The following is a 20,579-nucleotide window of genomic DNA, read 5'->3' on the forward strand; positions in this document are numbered from 1 at the left end:
TGCTTACACGTGGCATTTCCGGTGCTCTCGATATTCTACTGTACGAGAAACAAGAACACAGAGTACTATCTCCGAATTTATATTACAGTACTCTACATTGTCTCCTTTCAAAATATATGGATGTGGCAAACATATACAAATTTTTAAATTAAATGTATTTTAGTTTAAATAAATATCAGAATAAATGCCACCAAATGCAAAAGTGACATTTAAATGCATTACCTGATGATTTAGCGAATATTATAGTCTCCATAATTTCACTATAATTTAACATTACGCGAGTAGTTATTTTGCTGTAAATAATTAATAAACACGTTTTATGTGTAATAGAAAAATTAAGTTTAGTATGACTACGAATTCTGTAAAATAATGAGTGCAACACCTGACCGTCGGGTTTTTTCACCTGCCGGAAAGATGGTAGTGGAACATAAACAGGAAGCGGCTGGGCAGAGTTTGGAGGAGTTGGACAGCCATTGCAGTGTCGTGGCTCAGTAACATCACGAAAAGGGGAACGATTTGACAATTTTTGGGCTCTCTTTTTCGACCTTTAGACCCATTTACATGACTATAAGAGCGAACGGATTGGGCATATTTTTCTACATCTAAATAGCGGGTGAGTTTTTTTTATACATAAGCTAAAAGAATGGTCAGAAAAGAGTCATATGTGAATGTTCGGCACTAAGCTAGCAAATCACCCCGGTATGCTAGCATTGCTAGCATCGCTATTACTAAGTTGGCTAACTCGCTTGTTTGACAGCCTTGAGCTGAACAGACACTGAAGTTGGCCCACGTTTATATTTATGACAACATTTATTTTAACTGTTTAAAGGAATAAACTTCCAATGTTAATATGATATGGTGTAGTTAGTACCGCTTTTATTTCTCAAGCTAATTGCCAATTAGCTAACGTAGCCAGTCAGAACTCGATGCAACGTCGCCCGGGAGGACATGACACGTAGCTGGTGGCTTCGCGTTAGCAGCGGTACTAGCCGGCCTCACCCAAGCTTTGTTAAATTAGTTATCGCACATTTGTGATTTGTGTAAGCAGTGTAGTTATTTTGATACCAGGATCTCTTGTTTAATTCTTTCAGTTCAGAACCTGTTTGAAACCAGTGACACACGTAACATTAGCTCTAAAGATAAAGCTTAGCTAACTTTGCTTCTACGTTGACAGTGGTTGTCACTAAAAGAATATAACTGGACTTCATTGATATCGCTCACAGTAATACAGTTTTATAATCTTTTTGTGTCCCTTAAACATTCTGATTTAAAAAACACCCTCAAGTTGTCCAGTAAATAAGAGATCTTGGATCATATTCTCAAAGAAAAGTATCTGTTACTGATAATATTTACTCACTCATGTTTGGATGAAAATGAGATGATGACTGTGACCTTGAGAAAACTAGGTCAAGGTCAAATTTCAACTTTTGTACACTCATGAACCAGATAAGATAGAAAGATGAGGCAGAAGGCCAGTGTGAGTCGGACCATAGATGAAAGCTAGTGCTTTGATCTATGAAAGTAGGGCAGAGCACCAGCTTTGATCTTTGACCTATGCAAGTAGGTCAGGGTAAAATTTTGAATTCAAGGGTCTCGCGGGATGTTGGAGTCTCTGACTGCCTTGTTAATTTATTTTATTGTTTGCTGTTAAATGTTCACCCAACGCAGACAAATTCAGTAGACCACAATAAGCAACTCATGAACGACATCAGTAGGTTTGTGCTTCTAAAGTCCATTTCATCCCAGTATGTGTAGATTCTGCCTTTCATTTGACTTTAGAAGGAAAACTAGACATGAGGTCATTTGATGTAAACAATATGCACATCACTGTCAACACCACCTCTAGACGACTGAGACAAACACACAGTGGTAAACGGTGTTTCCAGCCTGTCACACACTACAACTCATATCTATGTACATAAAAAAAAAAAAGACATTTGAGACCTGTTTTGAGTTTTTTTTTCTGACGTTGAATTAGTTTAAATAGGTCCTTGTTAAAAGGGAGAACTATCAAAACGCGAAGATTGGTAATTCTGTGAAGTACACTCCTTTTCAGTCCCAATGTCGTCTTTTGTTGAAGTGTTGTAATAGTAACACATTTAGAGTGATGTCGATGATTCAGTCTCTGAGGGGTTTACTCGACAAACTGTTTTTCACTTTCAACCAGAATATATTTAACATTATTTCTGCCTACTCAATGTGATTTTCTGCTCAAAAAATGCTCCAAAAGCTGCTTCTGTCAGGCAGACTTTGCATCTTCACATATTTTTTTTCCTTAATGTTTTTCCAAACTTGTGTATGTATGGGTTTTATGTGAGCTTGTGTTTGCCACGATTCTCGTCCTTTACTGATGGTGTTTCTCATTCATGCATCTGCATCACACTAAGTATGGGAGTGTTACTTTTTTAATGCCAACCCACATTGTTTAGGTAGTTCATCCAGCCAGGTGTGGGAATAAATCAGGCTTGAGTTTAGCTGAAGTTGACGTGTATTTCAGCTGTATTTGCATGGACCTGAACTTTGGCTGACTGGTTTATCCCTGTAGTTGTTTGCATGTTGTATAACTAGGGTTAGAGGTCAGTAGCGGTTTACCTTCTTTTAATACCTTTAACCTACCACTGTATATGTGGCAAAAGAGGAAAATTTCTGACGGAGGTAAACTTTGAAATAACTAAGAGCTTCTATTTTTTCTTCAATGATAATGATACTTTCTGCAACTTGATCACAATCATGTCACTTAAAAGAGAGGAATAGTATTTCTTACTCTTATGAAGAGGTAAGAAGTTGTTGCATATGGTCAATCAAGGAGATCTTGATTTGCCAGTTACAGCATGCCTATCAGATCCAAGATGAGGATTTATTTCTAAGGTTAGAACACTCACGTTTCTTCTTCAGGAGCTGTCAGATGTATGCAACCAGTGCTGTGACTCTGCTATGCTACTGGCCAAATGCTCATACCAGGTTAGACCTATCACTGGATATAGGAAGCCACTCAGGCTTATCTAGTCACCAATAACCTTTGCGAAGATTGTTGCAGGCTACAAATTCTCAGAACTGAATTCCTCAGATTTGTGCTGAGGGTGCTGGTTTGTCCCATTGAACTTACTGTCTTGTCTGCTGTTGACTGATATTTTTCAGCTGTTGCGTGTTTAGGGACATTCCATTATAGGTTCTAAGAGTCAAATCAAACAGTAAGATATAAACGCCATTATGGTACAATAGATGGTAAAGATATTATTTTTCAATGTGGATATAATTTTTGTAAATGACAGTTACTGATGGTATTGCAACATTTGAAGTCCTTCGGATTATATACACTCAAATTTGTCAAAGGTTGCCATTGTCAGAGAGTGACTCTTCCAACGATTTTAAATTTCAACAATGTAATTGTCTTGAGTTAAAATATCTGACTGTCTTCACTGTCTGACCATTTGAGCACATGATCTATAGAGTATAAAGAAAACATACGCAAACATCTTGCAATTTCAAAGACTATGGTTTTTCCAAGTCAGTTTTGTGACACCTCAGAATTTCACTGTTTTTTTATGCTGAAGATTAAGGGTAAAGTCTCAAATTGATCAAATCCACAACAAATCTTAAATCTCAATTCAACACTGACAGTGAAGCATAATGTCAAAATAATAAAATGAATTTATTATCCAGTGGAAAAGTCATGTATTAGGATACTACAGATAAGTTAGCCTAAAGCGATTCAGTTCTGATTATTTTTTTGTTTTTTGTTTTCTTTTGTCCGATTAATCAGATTTTGTCAGGGTTGTGTGAACCCGATAATCCAATCGGTTCAAATCAGATTCAAGTCATTATCACATGCGGTCCAAGATTTGTTCTGTATCCAGTTCATGGCCATACAGCACGAACGAGAACATTGAGGTTAGACTTCTTGTGACTGTTTCTGTTTACACATGGTCTGATCTCATTTGCCAGTAGAAACACCAATAACAACAAGAGCGACAGGTTGTGTGCTGTTGATGTAGACAGCCCATGCAAACCATTAACAATGTGCATGTGCTTGCCATTACTGAGGGCCGACATATGTATATTAGAGTATGTGTATGTTTGTTTCTGGGGCCTGTAAACACACATATATGTATATATGCATGTTTAAAAAATAAAGTAAGAGTGGAAAGATAATTTCCCCATTGAGACAATTATTTGCGTTTCTTCTTCTTCTTCTTCTTCTTCTTCTTGTGTTGTGGATGTACCCTTTCTTTGGTTTTAAGAGTTGCTTGCTTGTTCTAATGATTGATGTTACAGTTAAAAATAATACATCATGTGTCTTTCTCATTTGGTGTGTTTTGTCTTCTTACCTCTGCATTCTCCCATTTGTTTTTCAGGATTCCAAAGCTCCAGATATGTCATTTGTAATTGACTGGCTCATTAGCAGTGTCACTGGTGTGCTACAGGTCTTAGGTGAGTACTGGAGATCAAACACAGGAACTTAAAATAACAATCTTCAAATCTTCGCTACAAGCATTTTTGATAGGTTGTGCGTATCAATCAGTTGTATTGCTACAGTGTGAAACAGAAGGTTAAAGTTTTGTGATTTTGTTTTTTTCTATAGAGGATTCTCAGTGCGTTCAGTTTTTGCTTGGTACAAATTAAATGTTAGTGCTGTGGGGTTTTGCTGCACATCAGTCCTGAAGTGTTAAAAAGGTTTTTTTCAAAAATGGAGTAGACGGTTTTGTACAATGATGGGTTTTGTTCTTGGAAAATTGATATGGAGAAGCAAAGTTTCTATACAAAGTATCACTTTGTGTTGTGCCCCAGAGACTCCAATCTGAAACGAATGCCCTGATAGTTCACTGAGCACAAACCGTTTTTGCACACTACAGGATTTCATGCAAATGAACATTTTCAGTTTGCTGAAGCCCCATCTTATTTTCATTTCAGTGTGCTTTCAGTTTCCAGTCCTGAGTGAATCACAAATGTTTGCATAGCTTCAATTTGACTTTTAAAGCTCCTCTGTTAGAAATGATCAAAAGTTGGATAATCTTTTGATTCCTGATGCAGCCATGTGTAATTTATGACCCCTATAGAGAGGGTCAGTGATCAGACTGACTCTAAAAAATTAGATCTGTTATTCTTAAAACTCCTCTGTAGTGTGCAATTACAGGTGATTTTTTTGTGTGTTTGAGTGTGTGTGTGTGTGTGTGTGTGTGTGTGTGTGTGTGTGTGTGTGTGTGTGATGGAGTGACAAACTGTCAATCACCAGAAAGGACTCCACTGCTGAATTTAAACACATTTTCTACTTGTAAATTCTAAATTTTGTAATTCTAATTCAACCATATCCTACACACACACACACACACACACACACACACACACACACACACACACGCACACGTATGTATCTCCTGTGCTGGTTTGCTTATCAGAGCACTGCTCTTTGCCCTGATTATATAGCATCCATGATATGCTACTGTCCGTGTCTACTGCATCAGTGACTCATGCGAGATTTGTAAATCCACATAGGTGCAGTTATTGACTGGAATAAAAAAAAAATGTGATAATTAAATGAACTGCTACCTTTGTCTTACCTGAAATCTACTTATTTTTAATGAAAATGTTTCAAACTGCTTTCCAGTACAGCAAAATTCCAAATGATTTTTTTTCTCTCCACGTTCACGTGTTTCTATTTCTGTCGACAGATGTTAAAAAGTAGATTAAAATCTTATCATTATGACTCACTAAAACCACCTTAAACATCTTCAAACTGCCCTAAGTAAACTCTAGGTGGACACGAAACACACGGAAAGGAAACATCTCTTTGACACATGAAGTTTATACACACACCAGCTTTTTGTCTACCTTTTTGATGGATATATCATCTGTATTATCTGTGTACAAGCTGGTCTTGTGTGCTGTTCCAATTTATGTAATAGAGATTATCCTTAAAAGTAATTCTTCCGGCTCTCCTTGGCAAACAGGTTACACAGGTAGCGCTGTTGCGAGTTATGGTGATGTCTTGAAGAGGTGACTCAGTCAGAAATTTCTTCAATCCACTGTGTGTCACTGCTGACTCAGACTGATAAACACAACGCCTTGTGTTCTTATCAGGACACTTGTACTCTTTCCCCTGTATTTGATTAGATCCATTGGAGAGAACTTTATAAGAAAGTAGGATAATGTAAGAAGACAGAGAAAATCAGTAGTTGAACAATCACTTTGGTGATTTCAATGTGTATCAGAGAACATAATAGAATGTATGTGAATTAAAACCCAGTTCCTGCATCAGAATAAGCTTGAACTTGGCAACTTGTTTGTTGAGTCATCACCATGTCTCTATTTAACCTGAAGTTCTTAAGCCAAAGCAGACTGTCATTAATGATCTGATCGGAAGATCTCATGTGTGAATTTTTTTTATTTTTTTTAGAGATTTAACATCATGTGACAATATGTTAAAGTATATAATATAAACATTTGTCTTAAGGAATTCTGGAGCCTTGGCCTAATTTTTGAAAACGCCTCTGACTCTGTTTCAGGACTGTATAAGAAATCTGGCAAGTTAGTATTTCTTGGCTTGGACAATGCTGGCAAAACGACACTACTGCACATGCTCAAAGATGACAGATTGGGACAGCATGTGCCAACTTTACATCCAAGTGAGTTGATACCACCTCTTCACACGCTGCACGATCATTCAGTTATGTATTTAAAATCATCCGTGCAAGCAAATCATGTAGATTATTCAGTTATTTCTGCCTGTCCTTTTAAACAACATACCAGGGAATATTAGTAAAATACAGGATGAGATTATTGTGTCATTGATTCTTGAGCTGCCTGACTTTATCAGTTTGCCCATGATTGTTTTCTGTCTTCCTCTGTAGCCTCAGAAGAGCTGACGATTGCTGGCATGACTTTCACCACATTTGACCTTGGAGGCCACGCACAAGGTACGTTTGCGTACACAGATGTCTTTGGTTGTCTCGGCAGGTGTAAAGGTCCATTTATCCCATCTGTTGGAGATGGATGCAGCCTTCTGTACATCATCGTTCCACAGAGAGAAATGGAGCAGTGCCATCTGAAATGATTGAAGCGGTGTAGCCGCCGTTTCTGCAAGGCACAGCAATGCATACGAATGCAACGGAGAAGGAAAAAGTGATAAAATTCCCCATATTTCATGTCTCCATGTACCTAGTGACCCCACAGATTACTGCCAAGTACATTGTTATCTTTTGCTGCATGTGTTTACTGGGTACATTATTTTAACCTCCTAGCATTTCTATATTTGGTGTTGTCAAAACTGTCATGCACTTGTATCAGTGTTGATGTAGAAGACACAGAAGTGTGTCGGGATTGACAGACCCAGTTTGAACACTCTTAAGGACAGAGGGAGTTCCTCTGTAAAGACTGAGAAGCCCTCACAGGCAAATTGTCATTTGTGAATTTGGGGTATGCAAATACATTTTGATTGATAGACCTTTGTGGGTGAACGTTTTCCATTTACATATTCATAAATGGGCCTAACTGAAGCTCTGATTCCACTTTTCACGACTAAAATCATCTGCAAATGAAATTACTGTATAATGACGAATGAATCTAAAGCACATTTTGTAAATGAGGTTTTTCTTTTTTCTTTTCTGTGTCGGTGCACACAGCCCGCAGAGTGTGGAAAAACTACCTCCCTGCCATAAATGGTATCGTCTTCCTCGTGGACTGTGCAGATGGCCTCCGATTGGGTGAATCAAAAGCAGAGCTTGATGTAAGTTCCTGCTAACGGTGTGTTTTGTGTAGTTCTTGACAGCATCATTGTTGCCAGGGGTTGTAAAGGTCACTGCATACAGTAATTTATGACTCTAGATGGACTTGGTTGCCACAACAGCTTGAGTTGGTATGTTTCTTAATACACACAATGGTAGTAATATAATTTTTCATTAAACTGCAGTCCATCTCATAACCAGCAGTGTTTAATGTAAATCAGAGTTGGCACAGCTTGTGTCAGCGCTGCTTAGAAGCATTATTTAGTTATTGCTCTCTGTTGTTCTAATAACTTCTGTCAGGTCTTTGGGATGTCCCAAACAAATCCTGAAAAATAGAGGACGTTAGCAGTTTACACAGCAGTAAATTAAACTACTGATAAGGTGACAGTTGATTTGCAACAATGGTGTTTTTCTGCTTAGGCGTTAATGACAGACGAGACCATTGGAAATGTGCCTATCCTGATCCTGGGCAACAAGATCGACAGATCGGAGGCCATCAGTGAGGAGAAGCTGAGAGAATTGTTTGGATTATACGGACAGACAACAGGCAAAGTAAGTAGATGTAGTGCTGTGGGTCAGTACATTTTATCATAATGATAAGTCAGCTATAAGGAGAAAGCAGCTGAGGAAAATGTGTATCACTTTCACTTGTTGCTCAGAAACTACCGGAGAAAAGACTCCATGAAAATCCATCGATACTAAAAAGTATCAATGGATTTTTACTAAAAGCAGACTCTGAACTGAACTTTTTTCCTTTCTTTTTCTTAGGGCACCATTCCCATGAAGGAGCTGAACACAAGACCACTGGAGGTGTTCATGTGCAGCGTTCTGAAGAGGCAGGGCTACGGCGACGGCTTCCGCTGGCTCTCGCAGTACATCGACTAAAAGCAGCCAAGCCTAACATCACGACCACCACCACCATCAGAGGGGCGCCAAAACCCAAACCACTCGAGACGCCCCACCATTACCACCAGTACTATCATGCTCGGCATCCTGTTTGGATAAACAAGTCTGCCTTCACCCTCAGAGAAACCAGTACAACCTGATCCCAATAGACTTTTATTGGTCGAACTTTTGGTTCCACTCCTACAGAATTCACGTCTGTATGTGTGTGCACACACTCATTTCCGTCTTTCCTTCCTCCCTCCTCCCGCCACCTGTCGAGTTTGATGATAAATACATTATAACTGTAAATCTGTGTATGATTCCATTTGAATTATCAACATCCTGATGCCTCTTTTCCCCTCTTTAACTGATTGTGAGCAATGAGAGAGAGCAGCATAGCTGTATGTGTTGCAAGTACACTTTTTTAACAGTAAATTCTACAGTGTATTTAATCTGTGAGTTTGGGTTTATCCTTGTTTTTTCTTTTAAAATTCAGTAAATAAAATATTTGGCTACATATACGGTCCTAACTATAGACACGAGGCTGTTTCACCCATTTATTAAAATGGACCATTACATTTATCTTTGCCTAAAGGACATTAAATTCATTTCTTTAGATTATTTGGAAGTTAAAATAAGTTTGTTCCTGACTCATGTTCCACGGGCTCCGTAGTATTGATTGAATCCAAGTCGTATGTTGGCTCCCTCTTTTTAAAGGGGAAAATGGGGGTTGGGGGAGGGTGGGGGGGTGTTGGCACATGTGAGAAAATATGTAATAGAGAATAGTACTGGCCATAATCCAAGTGATGGCTGATGAAGTCATATAGGAGGAACAATAAACAGTCGATGAAAGAAAACTAAGTAATCACATCTCTGGGATGAACAGCCTGGTTAATGCAGGGAGGAATAAATGGTTATAACATCTAGAAATTGTCATAGCCCATGCTGTCACTAATTTTTTTTTTTTTCCTGTTGCAAAGCTTTTCTACAGGGTGGATATAGTTACCTAGTGTTGATAATTGAGGACACTGTCCCACAGCGAGAACACATACATAGGCCTGTGTTGCCTCAGAAAGGGACCATATGTATGGAATGTACATGAACACCGTACATCGATTTTATATTTATAAGTGGTATCCTTTGGTCTATGTACATTATTAGAAACAATTATGCATGCCTTGCTCTTTTTATTTTAATAATCATTATTCCAGAGGGTTCAATAAGAAAGAAAAAGATGCCAAAATTTTCCAGTAAGAAATGATTGTCATGTTGTTTTTTAACAAACAATGGAATTGTGCTTAATATTTTTTTTTCTGTTCTGTCCCTTTTTGTCTTTCATCCCCTATAAAGTATGTGATGAAATGTTCCGACAAGGTTGGGACTCGCTGTTGTTAGCTTCATTAAAAAAATGTAATAAATGTTTTCAATGAATAACTGGCTTTTCAATAATGTAAATTCCCTTTTTTTTTGTTGAATGAAATGTTATTTCAGTTCTTCAAACAGTTCTGATTGAATCCAGGACAAGGAAAAGAAAAATAGCAAAATGTGTGATTTAATCAAAAGATGTGCATTATGCTGCAATTTGGCCTACGTTAGAAATAAAGATGTATTTATAGATGCATTTATTGATGACTAATGACGAAGCTGTCATATCTACAGTCTGTGCATTTAACTAGTTTAATCTTTACTCAAGGTGGATTCCAAAGTACCTTTAGGGGGCGACAAAGTGAATAAAAAGGATAAATCTAGAGCTAGAGGAGGAAGAAGGGCAAAGCTCTTCTGACAGGAGTCACTGTTTGCAGTTAGTTAAATGACACCAGAGAATTTTAGAGCGTAAATCTCTCGATTGAATAAATAAGTCACGGACATCTGACCATAAAAGGTCTCACCACGAACAAAAACGTGTGCTTTGCACAATTGTGTTTGTCAGTCTGCAAATAATGTTAAGGTTTGAAATAAATGTGTGGTAAAAAGTACAGTATTTCATTCCAGAATTTAGGGAAGTAAAATCAAAATAAGTTTGGCATCTGATGTTGCATAATCATTACACATAAATCAATATCAAGCTTTGAAACTCCGTTGTGGTGCCATAAAATCAAGGGCAGTGTCTGTGTCAAGATGGAATTAACTAAATGACATTAAGATTCAGAAGGGACTAGTTTGTGCTGATAAAGAAGTCAGTTAAAAGGGTAGATAGGGGACATCATGTCATCGAAGGAGGCAGAGGTTGGCCTGAACCTCACAGGATGAAACAGGAGAGGAGACATCTCCCTGTGGGGATTATTAATATTTATGATTATTTTTTCTACACACACACAGTGTGCAACCATCACCAAAATATGCATTTTTTGCACATTTTATTTTGCTGAGTTTTACTCACAGGCTTTCTGTAAAATGCCACACACTTCAAACTCATGCCAACTGATATTTTAGCATCCAGTAGATGGCGTACTAGAGCAAATGAAGCCTCATGAAGCTTCGAACCGCAGTGAACCGATGGGGATGAAAAGCTTCAATGCTTCATGGGGGCTTCATCTGCCCATCACTAGGTACCCCACACACGATGTCTCGTGTTTTTGATGTCTTCCCTCCCACCGTGACATATTATGATTTCTCATGTCAGTAGTTCTTCACAGAGATTCAAACAAAGACAGGAAACACAGCTGGAAAGGCGAACACGAAACAATCTGGCAGGAGCTGAGGGCTGAGCTGCTTTATGAAGGGTGGAGACTGATTGGTGGAGTGGCTGCAGGTGAGGGGGGAGACGCAGGTGAAGGGAATAAGCTGACTGCCAGTGGGTCAGGGCAGGACGGGATCTGAAATGACAAAATTCTTTGGATGATGGGGAAACAAGAAATGAACGGAATATTTATTTGTCAGACGATCTGACAGGAAAGATTCTTCCTGAAACCGTACTGGCCTCTATTAAACAGTTTATGCTTTATGAATTTATCCACTCTGTGATTGAATTGTTTCTCTAGAATTATTGATTACTAGGGCAGTATAGAGACAGGTCTGTAATTTGTTAATTCACATGCATCCCCATTCTTGCGTAATGGTACATCGAGTTGGGATTTCTCCCTCCATTGTCGTCAAAATGTTTCCTGCCAGCTCCTGCCTGACATACACAGAATTCATTGAATTTGTTTACTGCTTCTCCCATGTCCTCTAATTTCATATTTTTAACATTAGGTTCATCTGGGTAGGATGGGTCGGCCTTTTTTTAAATAAAAAAAATAACATTGTTCACTGTATCCCATAGTTTACAGATGTAATTCTTATTTTCTGCTAATAAATTACTATAATATTCTTTCTTACAAGCTGTCATTATGGCATTTAATTTATTTCTATATTTTTTATATCTGGCCTCTTGCCTGATCTGTCCTAAGCTTAATAAACAGGGACATTACTCATGTGTACAAAAGTTGAAATTTGACCTTGACCTAGTTTTCCAAAGATCAAGGTCGTCATCTCATTTTTATCCCCTTTTGCTGCCTGAGTAATGTGCTTCTTGTTTCATCTTTCTATCTGCAAACGGTTGAGAAGATATTTTGGTGGACCAACGAACGGACGGACAAACGGACGAACACACGAATACTGACAATCACAATAAATCACCGCTATGAAGCGGGATGTAATGAAGTCAACTGTGACCATGACAAGTAGCTCAAAACACAAGGAGAGTAAAGGAGAGTAAACTGTACAACCGATCGGACGGTAATGTGATTCAAAAGAATGCAAATCAAGGCTTTGACCCACCCATGTATTTTATGTTCCTGTACTGCTTTGATGTTTTTGATCAACTCCAACTAAAAAGCCCCTTTGATTTTTTTGATCTGAGAACATAAATATGTGTAAAAACTACTTTTTTTCTTCTGCGAAATGGAAACAGATTGCCCAACATTCCGGCCGGAACAAGAGGAGGAATCTACCGTGGAGGAAATACAAAGTCTAAAGGACGGGGCGTTATCGCGAGCGCTTCATGAGTCAAGTGAGAAACTTGAGGAGAATGAGCCAAATGAGCCCAGCGTGAAGACTCAAACAGATCCGTTTCCGTTCATCGAAGATGAGGTTCTTTGCCCCCTGATCTCATCCTTCTTCAAACAGATGTCAGTGCAACAATGGATGCAAGTGAAAGAATCAACTCCTGATGCTGCCTTTGACATTTTGTTGGTTGAACTGATTTTAGACATACTTTCAATTGTTTCCACCATCATGATAAGGACATTTTATGGCAATGTTTTTGAGATTTCAAAGGAGCAGGTTCGAAATATAATGGGTGACAAATTACGTCTCAGCTTTTCACAAGTTCTCAAAATTACGAATTCAAGTGAAAATCTGCCCACATCTTTACTTCTGGCGGACGCCGTGAATACAGAGATCACGGAAATCGTCAACTCTGCCCTCTCAAAACAATCACACTTCACAGAGCTGGATTACTTCACCACACCAAGCAGCATAGACAATATGCTCAGTCACGCAACCGAAATGATGAAAGACTTTTTTGCCATGAACAAATCTAAAGCGGCAAAACAACATAAGAGTGGCACATTGATTAAAATTAAGTTATGTAAAAAAAGCAATTTCTCTGAGATTTTGTGCCAAAAAGTACAATATGAAATCAGTAAGGATATGAATGGTATGTTCCACACCTTCATAAATGACCTTTCACAAAGAACAAGGGACAGACTTATACCAGAAATGGCTCAGGTGGTTTTATGTACCTCTGACATGATTGTAATGGACAATTTCAAATATTTAAATGAAACAGTCCCAAATGTGAATAGTAAACTCTCTTTGACAGAAATTCAGAGCAGGTTAAATGGTCTGTTTTCAGAATGGTTTGTCAAATTGTTAACCTATCGTACGACATCACATTTGATGACGACCAAAACTGAACATTTTTTGAACGATTCAAGCCAAAATATTCTTAAATCTTGGTATGTTCCGGATAAAGATGTGGATTTGAAAATGACAATCAAAACTGGTGGTACGTACAGCACAATCACTCGAGACCTGAGAAACCTTTTATTTAGTCATGGTTGTACAGAGTGGACTAGCCCCACTCTAGAAACACCAGTGAAAAGGAGGTTGGGAGAATTGCCATGGGAATCTACTGATAATATATTAGAAAAGGCGTGGGAATTTATTGTCCTGAAGCAGTGGTGGTGTGGAAGTCAGGTTAACCGTTACAGTCAAAAAACGGCAACCATTGTTTTCGATATTCTTCCAGAGACTGACAAGGTATGTAAAAAATCAAGAAATGAACTGTTATACAAAGAATATGTCAAAATTCTCTGTGAGCAGATAGTTTGGAAGGTATGTCTCAAATTGAATAAATTCCCAGCAAATCAGGAGGGCATTGCGATGCACCTGTTTGACATTTGTTGGGCTGAACTCAAAGGAAAAAAGAGAGAAATCACATCAGAACATTTTGACAATCTACATAAGGTAATTCTGAAAACAATGAAAAAGAAGTTTGGAAAATATGATACGCTTCTTGGTGCACTGAAGAGTGATGACCATACAACCCAAAATGATCTTGTGTCCATTGTAAAAGAAAAAGTGCAAACTATGTGTACCAAAAGTTGGTTTGCGATCTTAAAAGACCGGTTGTTATAAGTTTATTCAGACCTTTGGAACAAACATTGTCGAGCAAATTAGACACAGACGACGTTGATGAATACTGAAAGACTTCAAGAAAGTCATGTGATGATAGAGGGCATCCATTTCATCCATTAGTTACACATATATCCGCTTCTGGAGCTCCGGTTTGCCATTGTACATAGATGACAAAAAAAAAGAAACATCTTGAAAGTCCTTTGATATAAGGGTGGTGCAGCACCATCGCTTCAAAACCCTGGTTTACCCCGGGTGCTCCGGTTTTCCATTATACGCAGATGACAGCATCTGGAAAAAAAACAGCAACCCCAAAATCAATCAGTCAATCAGCTGATTTATAAAGCGCTTAATCACATCAAGAGACATTTGAAAGTGCTTTTACAGGAGGAGAAACTCAACAGAATCCTCCCGAGCAAGTACAAGCGAAGAACGAAGAACTCCCTCGTTGAGGAAGAAACTCTGGGCAGGACCCAGACTCTGGAGGGTGGTCATCTGCTGTGACCGGTTGGGTGGGAAAAAAATACAACGAACAGGACAGATTAGAGAAAGAGAGAGTGAGACAGAAAGAGAGAATGTCAGATAGGCCAGATAGAGTCAAAAGAAATATGCAGTATATCATGACATTTCTTTGTATAGGCAGTAGTGCACTCAATTTCACTTATTTTTTTGAATCAATACTTGTAAAAAATTCCGGTCTACAAGCATCCTCATTCACAAAACTTCACTTATGATACATGTTCACATAATCTATTGAATGTTTTCAAATATAAAGATAAAAGTGTTTTAAAAAAAAGTGTTCTTTAAACTTTGTATCACATCAAACTTTTTCACAAAGGTAAAACACAGAATCTACGGTGCATCTCTCGGGATTTTCTAATCTGTAAACCCACGGGTTTGCAGAAAAGCGTGAATTGCTCCTTCTGTTGTACAACTCCTGGTTTCATGAAATGTTCCCATAGCAGACGTGAACCTTATGATCAGATGGTGTCATGTACAAAAATTATGACATTTATTTTAATATGAGTTAATATGTAGTTCTAATTCTGCGTGGGTTCTCTACGGGTTCTGTGGCTTGCTCCCACCTCCAAAATATGTTCTGCATGTCACCCATGTTCTTAAAACGACTGAATTAGCTGAGCCCTGTACTGCAAATGTGTCTGTTCAGATAGATATAAAATGAATCACATCTTTTGAAACAGGATCATTACATGATGACCTTGTCCTGCAAGACATTTATTGGCTGCATTGTAAAGTAAGTCACCTTTAATTTTCAGAAGAGGAAGCAAAAGGTGCAAATCAGTTAAAAGATATGTTAATGAAGAAAGTTCTGCAGTCTTAGATGGAGGCAAAAGATTGTTGGAAATGTGGAGGCACCCATCCCCTCGAGGTCGAGTCCCAAAGCAGCGAGGTGCTCTAGAGGTGTGGTGGCAAGAGGACCAGGTGTCACCTGGGCACCAGGCCACGGGGTTTGGGGTAAATGGGGGATTCTGGCCCAGCGGTGGGGGCGCGTGGCTTCCTTCCTGTTTTTGGTCGACTGGTAAAGCAACAAGAATTAAATAGATTGTTAGAATGAACTTAAACATTCTGGGTATTCATTTCCATCTGGTCTTGACATTTGGACAGAAGCTCCTGGTGAAAGCAGGCTGAGACGTGTTCTCACCCAGACGTTGGTCTCTTCAGGCCGTGGCTGGAGCTGGCAGGTGTAGTCAGCACTGAGCTGCTGTCCAAGTCTGAGGCATCAATCTCCACGTCTCCTTCATCCTTCAGAGCTAATTCAAGTGCCGCCGCCATTATCGGGTTCATGGATCGTGGCTGATAGTCTTTGGTGTTTCTAGATGGCATGTCCAGGTCTAGCATCAGGGTGTTGTCAGCCTGGGGACACACCAGTGAAAGCGCCAAAAGGTTCACAACAAACATTTAAATGAATGGATTTTTGAATTATTAAGAATTGATGTCCAAAAACTCTGCTATAACTTTGCTATTAAGGATTTATGCTTTTTCATTTTTATTTTGTCATCAGAACATCTACTTCATCTGGTTTTATTAGATTATTTGTTTTATGGGTGACACCAGTCACCATGTTTATGCATTAATACAATCATCAGGACATGCTGCTCACCTTGTATCTGACGTCAGGCCTCATCATCATCGCCTGGCGAGCAAAATTACAGAGAGGCCTCCTGTAGCCGATGGTCGACGAAGGCCTCACCGTCCTGTCACGGTCACTGAGGCAACAGACAGACAGCCAAAGAAAGAGCAACATGTATCATTATGTACACACACACACACATACACATACACACAAACACACACTCTCACTTTACACATGTGATGGGCTTCATCTTCCAGCACTCATCCTCCTCATCAAAGTAAGCCCTGTTGGTTATTTTTTCCTTTTCCTCTAATGGAATGAAGTTCTTGATGATGAGACGCCTGAAAGACAAACAGACCGGCGATCAGACGGACGCAGCAGCTTGGAACCACTTGTGTTTCTTTGAGGACTACTTGTATCAGACCATTTTCTCCTCAGGTCCACAGATTGTTCCCCTTCCGTGGGAATTTTATTCCACATACAGGCTTATCATGAAGTACCGAAACATCACACCTGAAGTACCTGGATCAGAACGTTGGCTCGCTCTGTGATAAAGTCCACATTTCATTGTCGCTGTGTTCAACTCTCTGCTAAAATGAAGTGTTTTATATTGTTATTATTGTTATTATTATATTAGCCATCATTACAGCATGTGTTCCCCTCTGCCACATGAGATCATGGCCAGGCTAACCGCCTTAAACATGGGCTCCTTACTTGAGTTTCAGGTCCTTGGTGAGATCATTTTGGAGCTGCTCCAGTTCCTGCCGTTCCTCAATGTGAGCGTCATGGATGTTGAGGATTTCTTCCTTCAGTTCCTGCAGTTTGCCAAACAACTAGAGGGCAGAGGAGGAAGGAGGACATGGGCTCTGTTTTTAAAACATTTTGTCTGGAATTAGCCCAAGACCAAAGACTCGTCTTCATAAACATTCTGAATTTTTTGTTTCCTCTTAGTTCCGTCTCTTGTACCGTTTCATATCAGGCTTCAGAAAATGTGCAAAAGTCATGCTTTAAAACAGAGTACGCCACATTTTAAAAGGCTGAGTCATGTAGCATCTTCTCTTGTTTATTCCTTTAATTCTTAAACAGCTGTTACCTTTTTCAGCTTCTTGGTTTTGAAGTCCACCTCCTGCTGCAGAGAGCTGTAGGTCTCCTTCAGCTCCACCGTCTCTTCATCGTGATTCTCCACCTGCTGCTGCATCTCATGCTCTCGCCTCGTCTGGACGGAAACACACACATTCAGGACGCATTCAAGGTAGTTATGCCAATGACATAATATTCTAACCCTGTTAAGATTTCATCCTTTGTACCCTAGAACTGTGAACAGACATGGAAGACGGGAAATCCAAAGGCCTGGAAATCCTGCTCCCACTTCAGCAACAGCAACACAATCTTGACTGGAGTTTCTATCTGGCCTATCTACCACTCTCTCTCTCTGTCTCTCTCTCTCTCTCTTCCTTCACCTACAGTATCTCTATCCACAGTGTATTTCTTTTCCCAACCAACTGGTCAAGGTGGATGACCGCCCTCCAGAATCTGGGTCCTACCCAGAGTTTCTTCCTCAATGAGGGCGTTTTGATCTGGAGAGTTCTGTTGGGTTTCTGTCTGTTATAGCACTTCGAAATGTCTGATGATGTGATTAAGCGCTATATAAATAAAGGTTGATTTATTGACGGATTGATTGAATTGATGATGATAGATGTCCAGGCTTCATCCACTCATCCTGGCCTAAACAGGAAGGACGTTTGGTGTACCTGTTCAGCGATTTCTTGCTGCTTCTGTTGCAGCATTTTCTGTTGTTTATTGGTGTGATCCACGATGCTGTCCCCTCCCACTAGGAGTCGACTCTCAATTTCCTGGGTGAAAAAGAAAAGAAGAAGTTTAAACCACTTTGTGTCACAAAACAAAACAAGATCTATTAGTCAAACGTTCTGGTACCACAACTCCAAAGCAGAAAAAAAATATTTACTGGATGCAAATTTAGGTCACATCAATCTGATACTGAATATATATCACTACCTGGATGCGCTAACCTTCACTTTTTTCGCCAGCTTCTCTCCGATCTCCATTTCTCTTTTCAATTCCTCCATTTTCTTGTCCTTCTCTTTGAGCAGCCAGAACTTCTCCTCCTCCACCAGACTATGATCCTCCATGATGACTTTTCTCTCTCTTTCCAGCTTCTCTTGCTGCTCCCGCCAATAATCCCCTTCGTCATCCCCATCTTCACCATCATCCTCTGTCTCTCCTTCCAGATCCTCACCACCAGTCCCTTCTCCGACTCTCTTCCTTTGCCGACTCTTCTTCGTCTTTCCTGAACGCTTCAGCAGCTGCGCCTTCAGCTCCGCGATCTCTTTCTGAACCTTCCTGAGGAGGGCGTCCTTAGGGTCCTCATTGATTTGTGGTTTGTTCTTGATGTTCTTAGCCCTGTTGGAATACTGCAGCGTCATCAAGGTCTCCTCTACGTTGTAGGATGCTGGGCCGATGTTGGCGACCATGACAGTGCGGGCATTTCCCCCCAGAGAGTCTTGCAGCAGATGGGTGAGTTTGGAGTCTCGGTAGGGGATGTGGCTACTCTTCCCGTCCACCAGAGCTGAGATGACGTTCCCCAGAGCCGAAAGGGACAGGTTGATCTTTGTGGCTTCTTTAAGCCTCTTACCCTGAGCGCCAGTTTTCTTCTGCCTTTCACTACCAGCTAAATCCACCAGGTTCAGTTTGCCTACTCTGATGTGGTTCTCCCCATCCAAACCCAGTTCACTGCACTCCACCTTGATGACAAAAATGGCATGGGATCGGGAGCTGTGTTCGTTCATGTTGGTGGCCCCCACGGAACGATTCTTGTTGCCCACGTTCATGATGTCCCCAATCTCTTGCGCACTCTTGGTTACAAAGGATGAAAGGCCTTTCACGTACACACCAGTGTCGGGCTTCTCCCTGAGCTGCAGACGACACGATTGGTCCTGGGAGAGTAAGTCCCTAATCTCATTTTGGTAAATTTCTAGATATGATGTGCTCACCAGGTATTGCTGATTCTGGGATCTTGAAATGTGAGTGAAGATATGGTCAAAGGAGTTGGGGATCACCCCTCTCCTCTCTGGATCTCGTCTATCCCCCTCCATCGTGTATGTTTTCCCTGTACCTGTCTGTCCATAGGCAAAAATTGTCCCGTTGAATCCATGAAGCACCGAATCCACCAGTGGCCTGAAGGTTTCATTGTACAAATCTAGCTGTGTGGAGGTCCAGTCATAGACGGAATCAAAAGTGAAGACTCTGAGGAGTTCAGTGGCTGAAACATCTTTGGGGTTCCTGACAATAATTTGTCTCAATTTGACGTCAACAGACACCACGCTCTCGAAGTTGGATGTCAGTTCTTTTTTATTCATAGGGCGACACCGGACCACCACCTTGATCGACTCGGAGTTCTTGCTCTTGGACATGTTGGGAGAGCAGAAGTCAGTCCACACACCTTCTAAATACAAAGGGTGCACATTATACCATCTAGTTAAAAAAATCATTTGAGTATGAAGCATATGAGCAATTTACCTAAAAGCATTAAAGCATTAAAGACAAATTTCTTCTACATCCTTTGTATGTAGTAATAACACAAGATCAACAATAAATGGAAATAAGTGTGATTGTTTTGAATTAAAATATCATGATTATAATTTCATTGACATGACGCCCATCGATAGAATATTACCCATCAGAACAAATGAAGCAAAACACATTTGTTCTCCATCACAGAACATCAGGAATATGACCTGAGCATTACACCTTCACCACATCAGTGTTGGAAAGTCTGGTCAGATACCTGTAAATTATAAGGGGGGGCGCTGCATGTTTTTGGGTCTTGGAGGAAACCAGAGAACCTGGAGAACAAAGTCCACATGATGTCAGACCTGGAGGAAACTTCTTGCTGTGAGCCAACATGCTGTCCACTTATTGCCTTATTCATTCGTTCATTCATTCGTTCATTCATTCATTCATTCATTCATTCATTCATTCATTCATTCATTCATTCATTCATTCATTCATTTTCAATACCCAGTTCTTCTGCTGTTGCTGGTTGCAAGGTTGCTGGAGCCTATCCCAGCGGACTTGGGGTGAGAGCAGGGTACAACGCCATTGCACCGCGGAGCCACATTGAGACACACAAACAAACAAACAAACAAACAAACAAACACACACACACACACACACACACACACACACACACACACACACACACAATGTGGAAAGCTCAATCCACCTGAAGTGCGTGTTTT

General features: G+C 39.9%; 2 protein-coding genes across 4 annotated transcripts; one reads left to right on the forward strand and one right to left on the reverse strand.

Moving 5' to 3' along the window:
• Positions 1-445: 445 nt before the first annotated feature.
• Positions 446-10,041, forward strand: sar1b (secretion associated, Ras related GTPase 1B). The gene is made up of 7 exons (XM_068330983.1): positions 446-613; positions 4,356-4,431; positions 6,504-6,623; positions 6,849-6,914; positions 7,620-7,723; positions 8,142-8,273; positions 8,490-10,041. Exons 2-7 carry the CDS (start codon positions 4,374-4,376, stop codon positions 8,604-8,606), a joined length of 597 nt encoding a protein of 198 aa, XP_068187084.1. The 5' UTR covers positions 446-613; positions 4,356-4,373; the 3' UTR covers positions 8,607-10,041.
• Positions 10,042-14,265: 4,224 nt separating this feature from the next.
• Positions 14,266-19,828, reverse strand: LOC137605906 (kinesin-like protein KIF3B). Of its 3 annotated transcripts, XR_011037808.1 has the most exons (10): positions 19,332-19,828; positions 18,351-19,253; positions 18,072-18,173; positions 17,414-17,536; positions 17,035-17,153; positions 16,548-16,661; positions 16,348-16,453; positions 15,889-16,100; positions 14,611-15,762; positions 14,266-14,516 (listed from the first exon to the last, which is right to left on the reverse strand). XR_011037808.1 is itself a non-coding variant. In XM_068330820.1 (8 exons), the coding sequence occupies exons 1-8, from the start codon at positions 19,749-19,751 to the stop codon at positions 15,672-15,674; spliced, it is 2,268 nt and encodes a 755-aa protein (XP_068186921.1). In that variant the 5' UTR covers positions 19,752-19,828; the 3' UTR covers positions 14,550-15,671. The 3 variants fall into 3 exon arrangements, 1 of the variants encoding a protein (XP_068186921.1); XR_011037807.1 differs by having other exon boundaries at positions 18,351-19,828; XM_068330820.1 differs by lacking the exon at positions 14,266-14,516 and having other exon boundaries at positions 14,550-15,762; positions 18,351-19,828.
• Between the last annotated feature and the right edge of the window lie 751 nt (positions 19,829-20,579).

The sequence above is a fragment of the Antennarius striatus genome, chromosome 13 (genome assembly GCF_040054535.1).
Source record: "Antennarius striatus isolate MH-2024 chromosome 13, ASM4005453v1, whole genome shotgun sequence".
Classification (NCBI taxonomy): Eukaryota; Metazoa; Chordata; class Actinopteri; order Lophiiformes; family Antennariidae; genus Antennarius; species Antennarius striatus.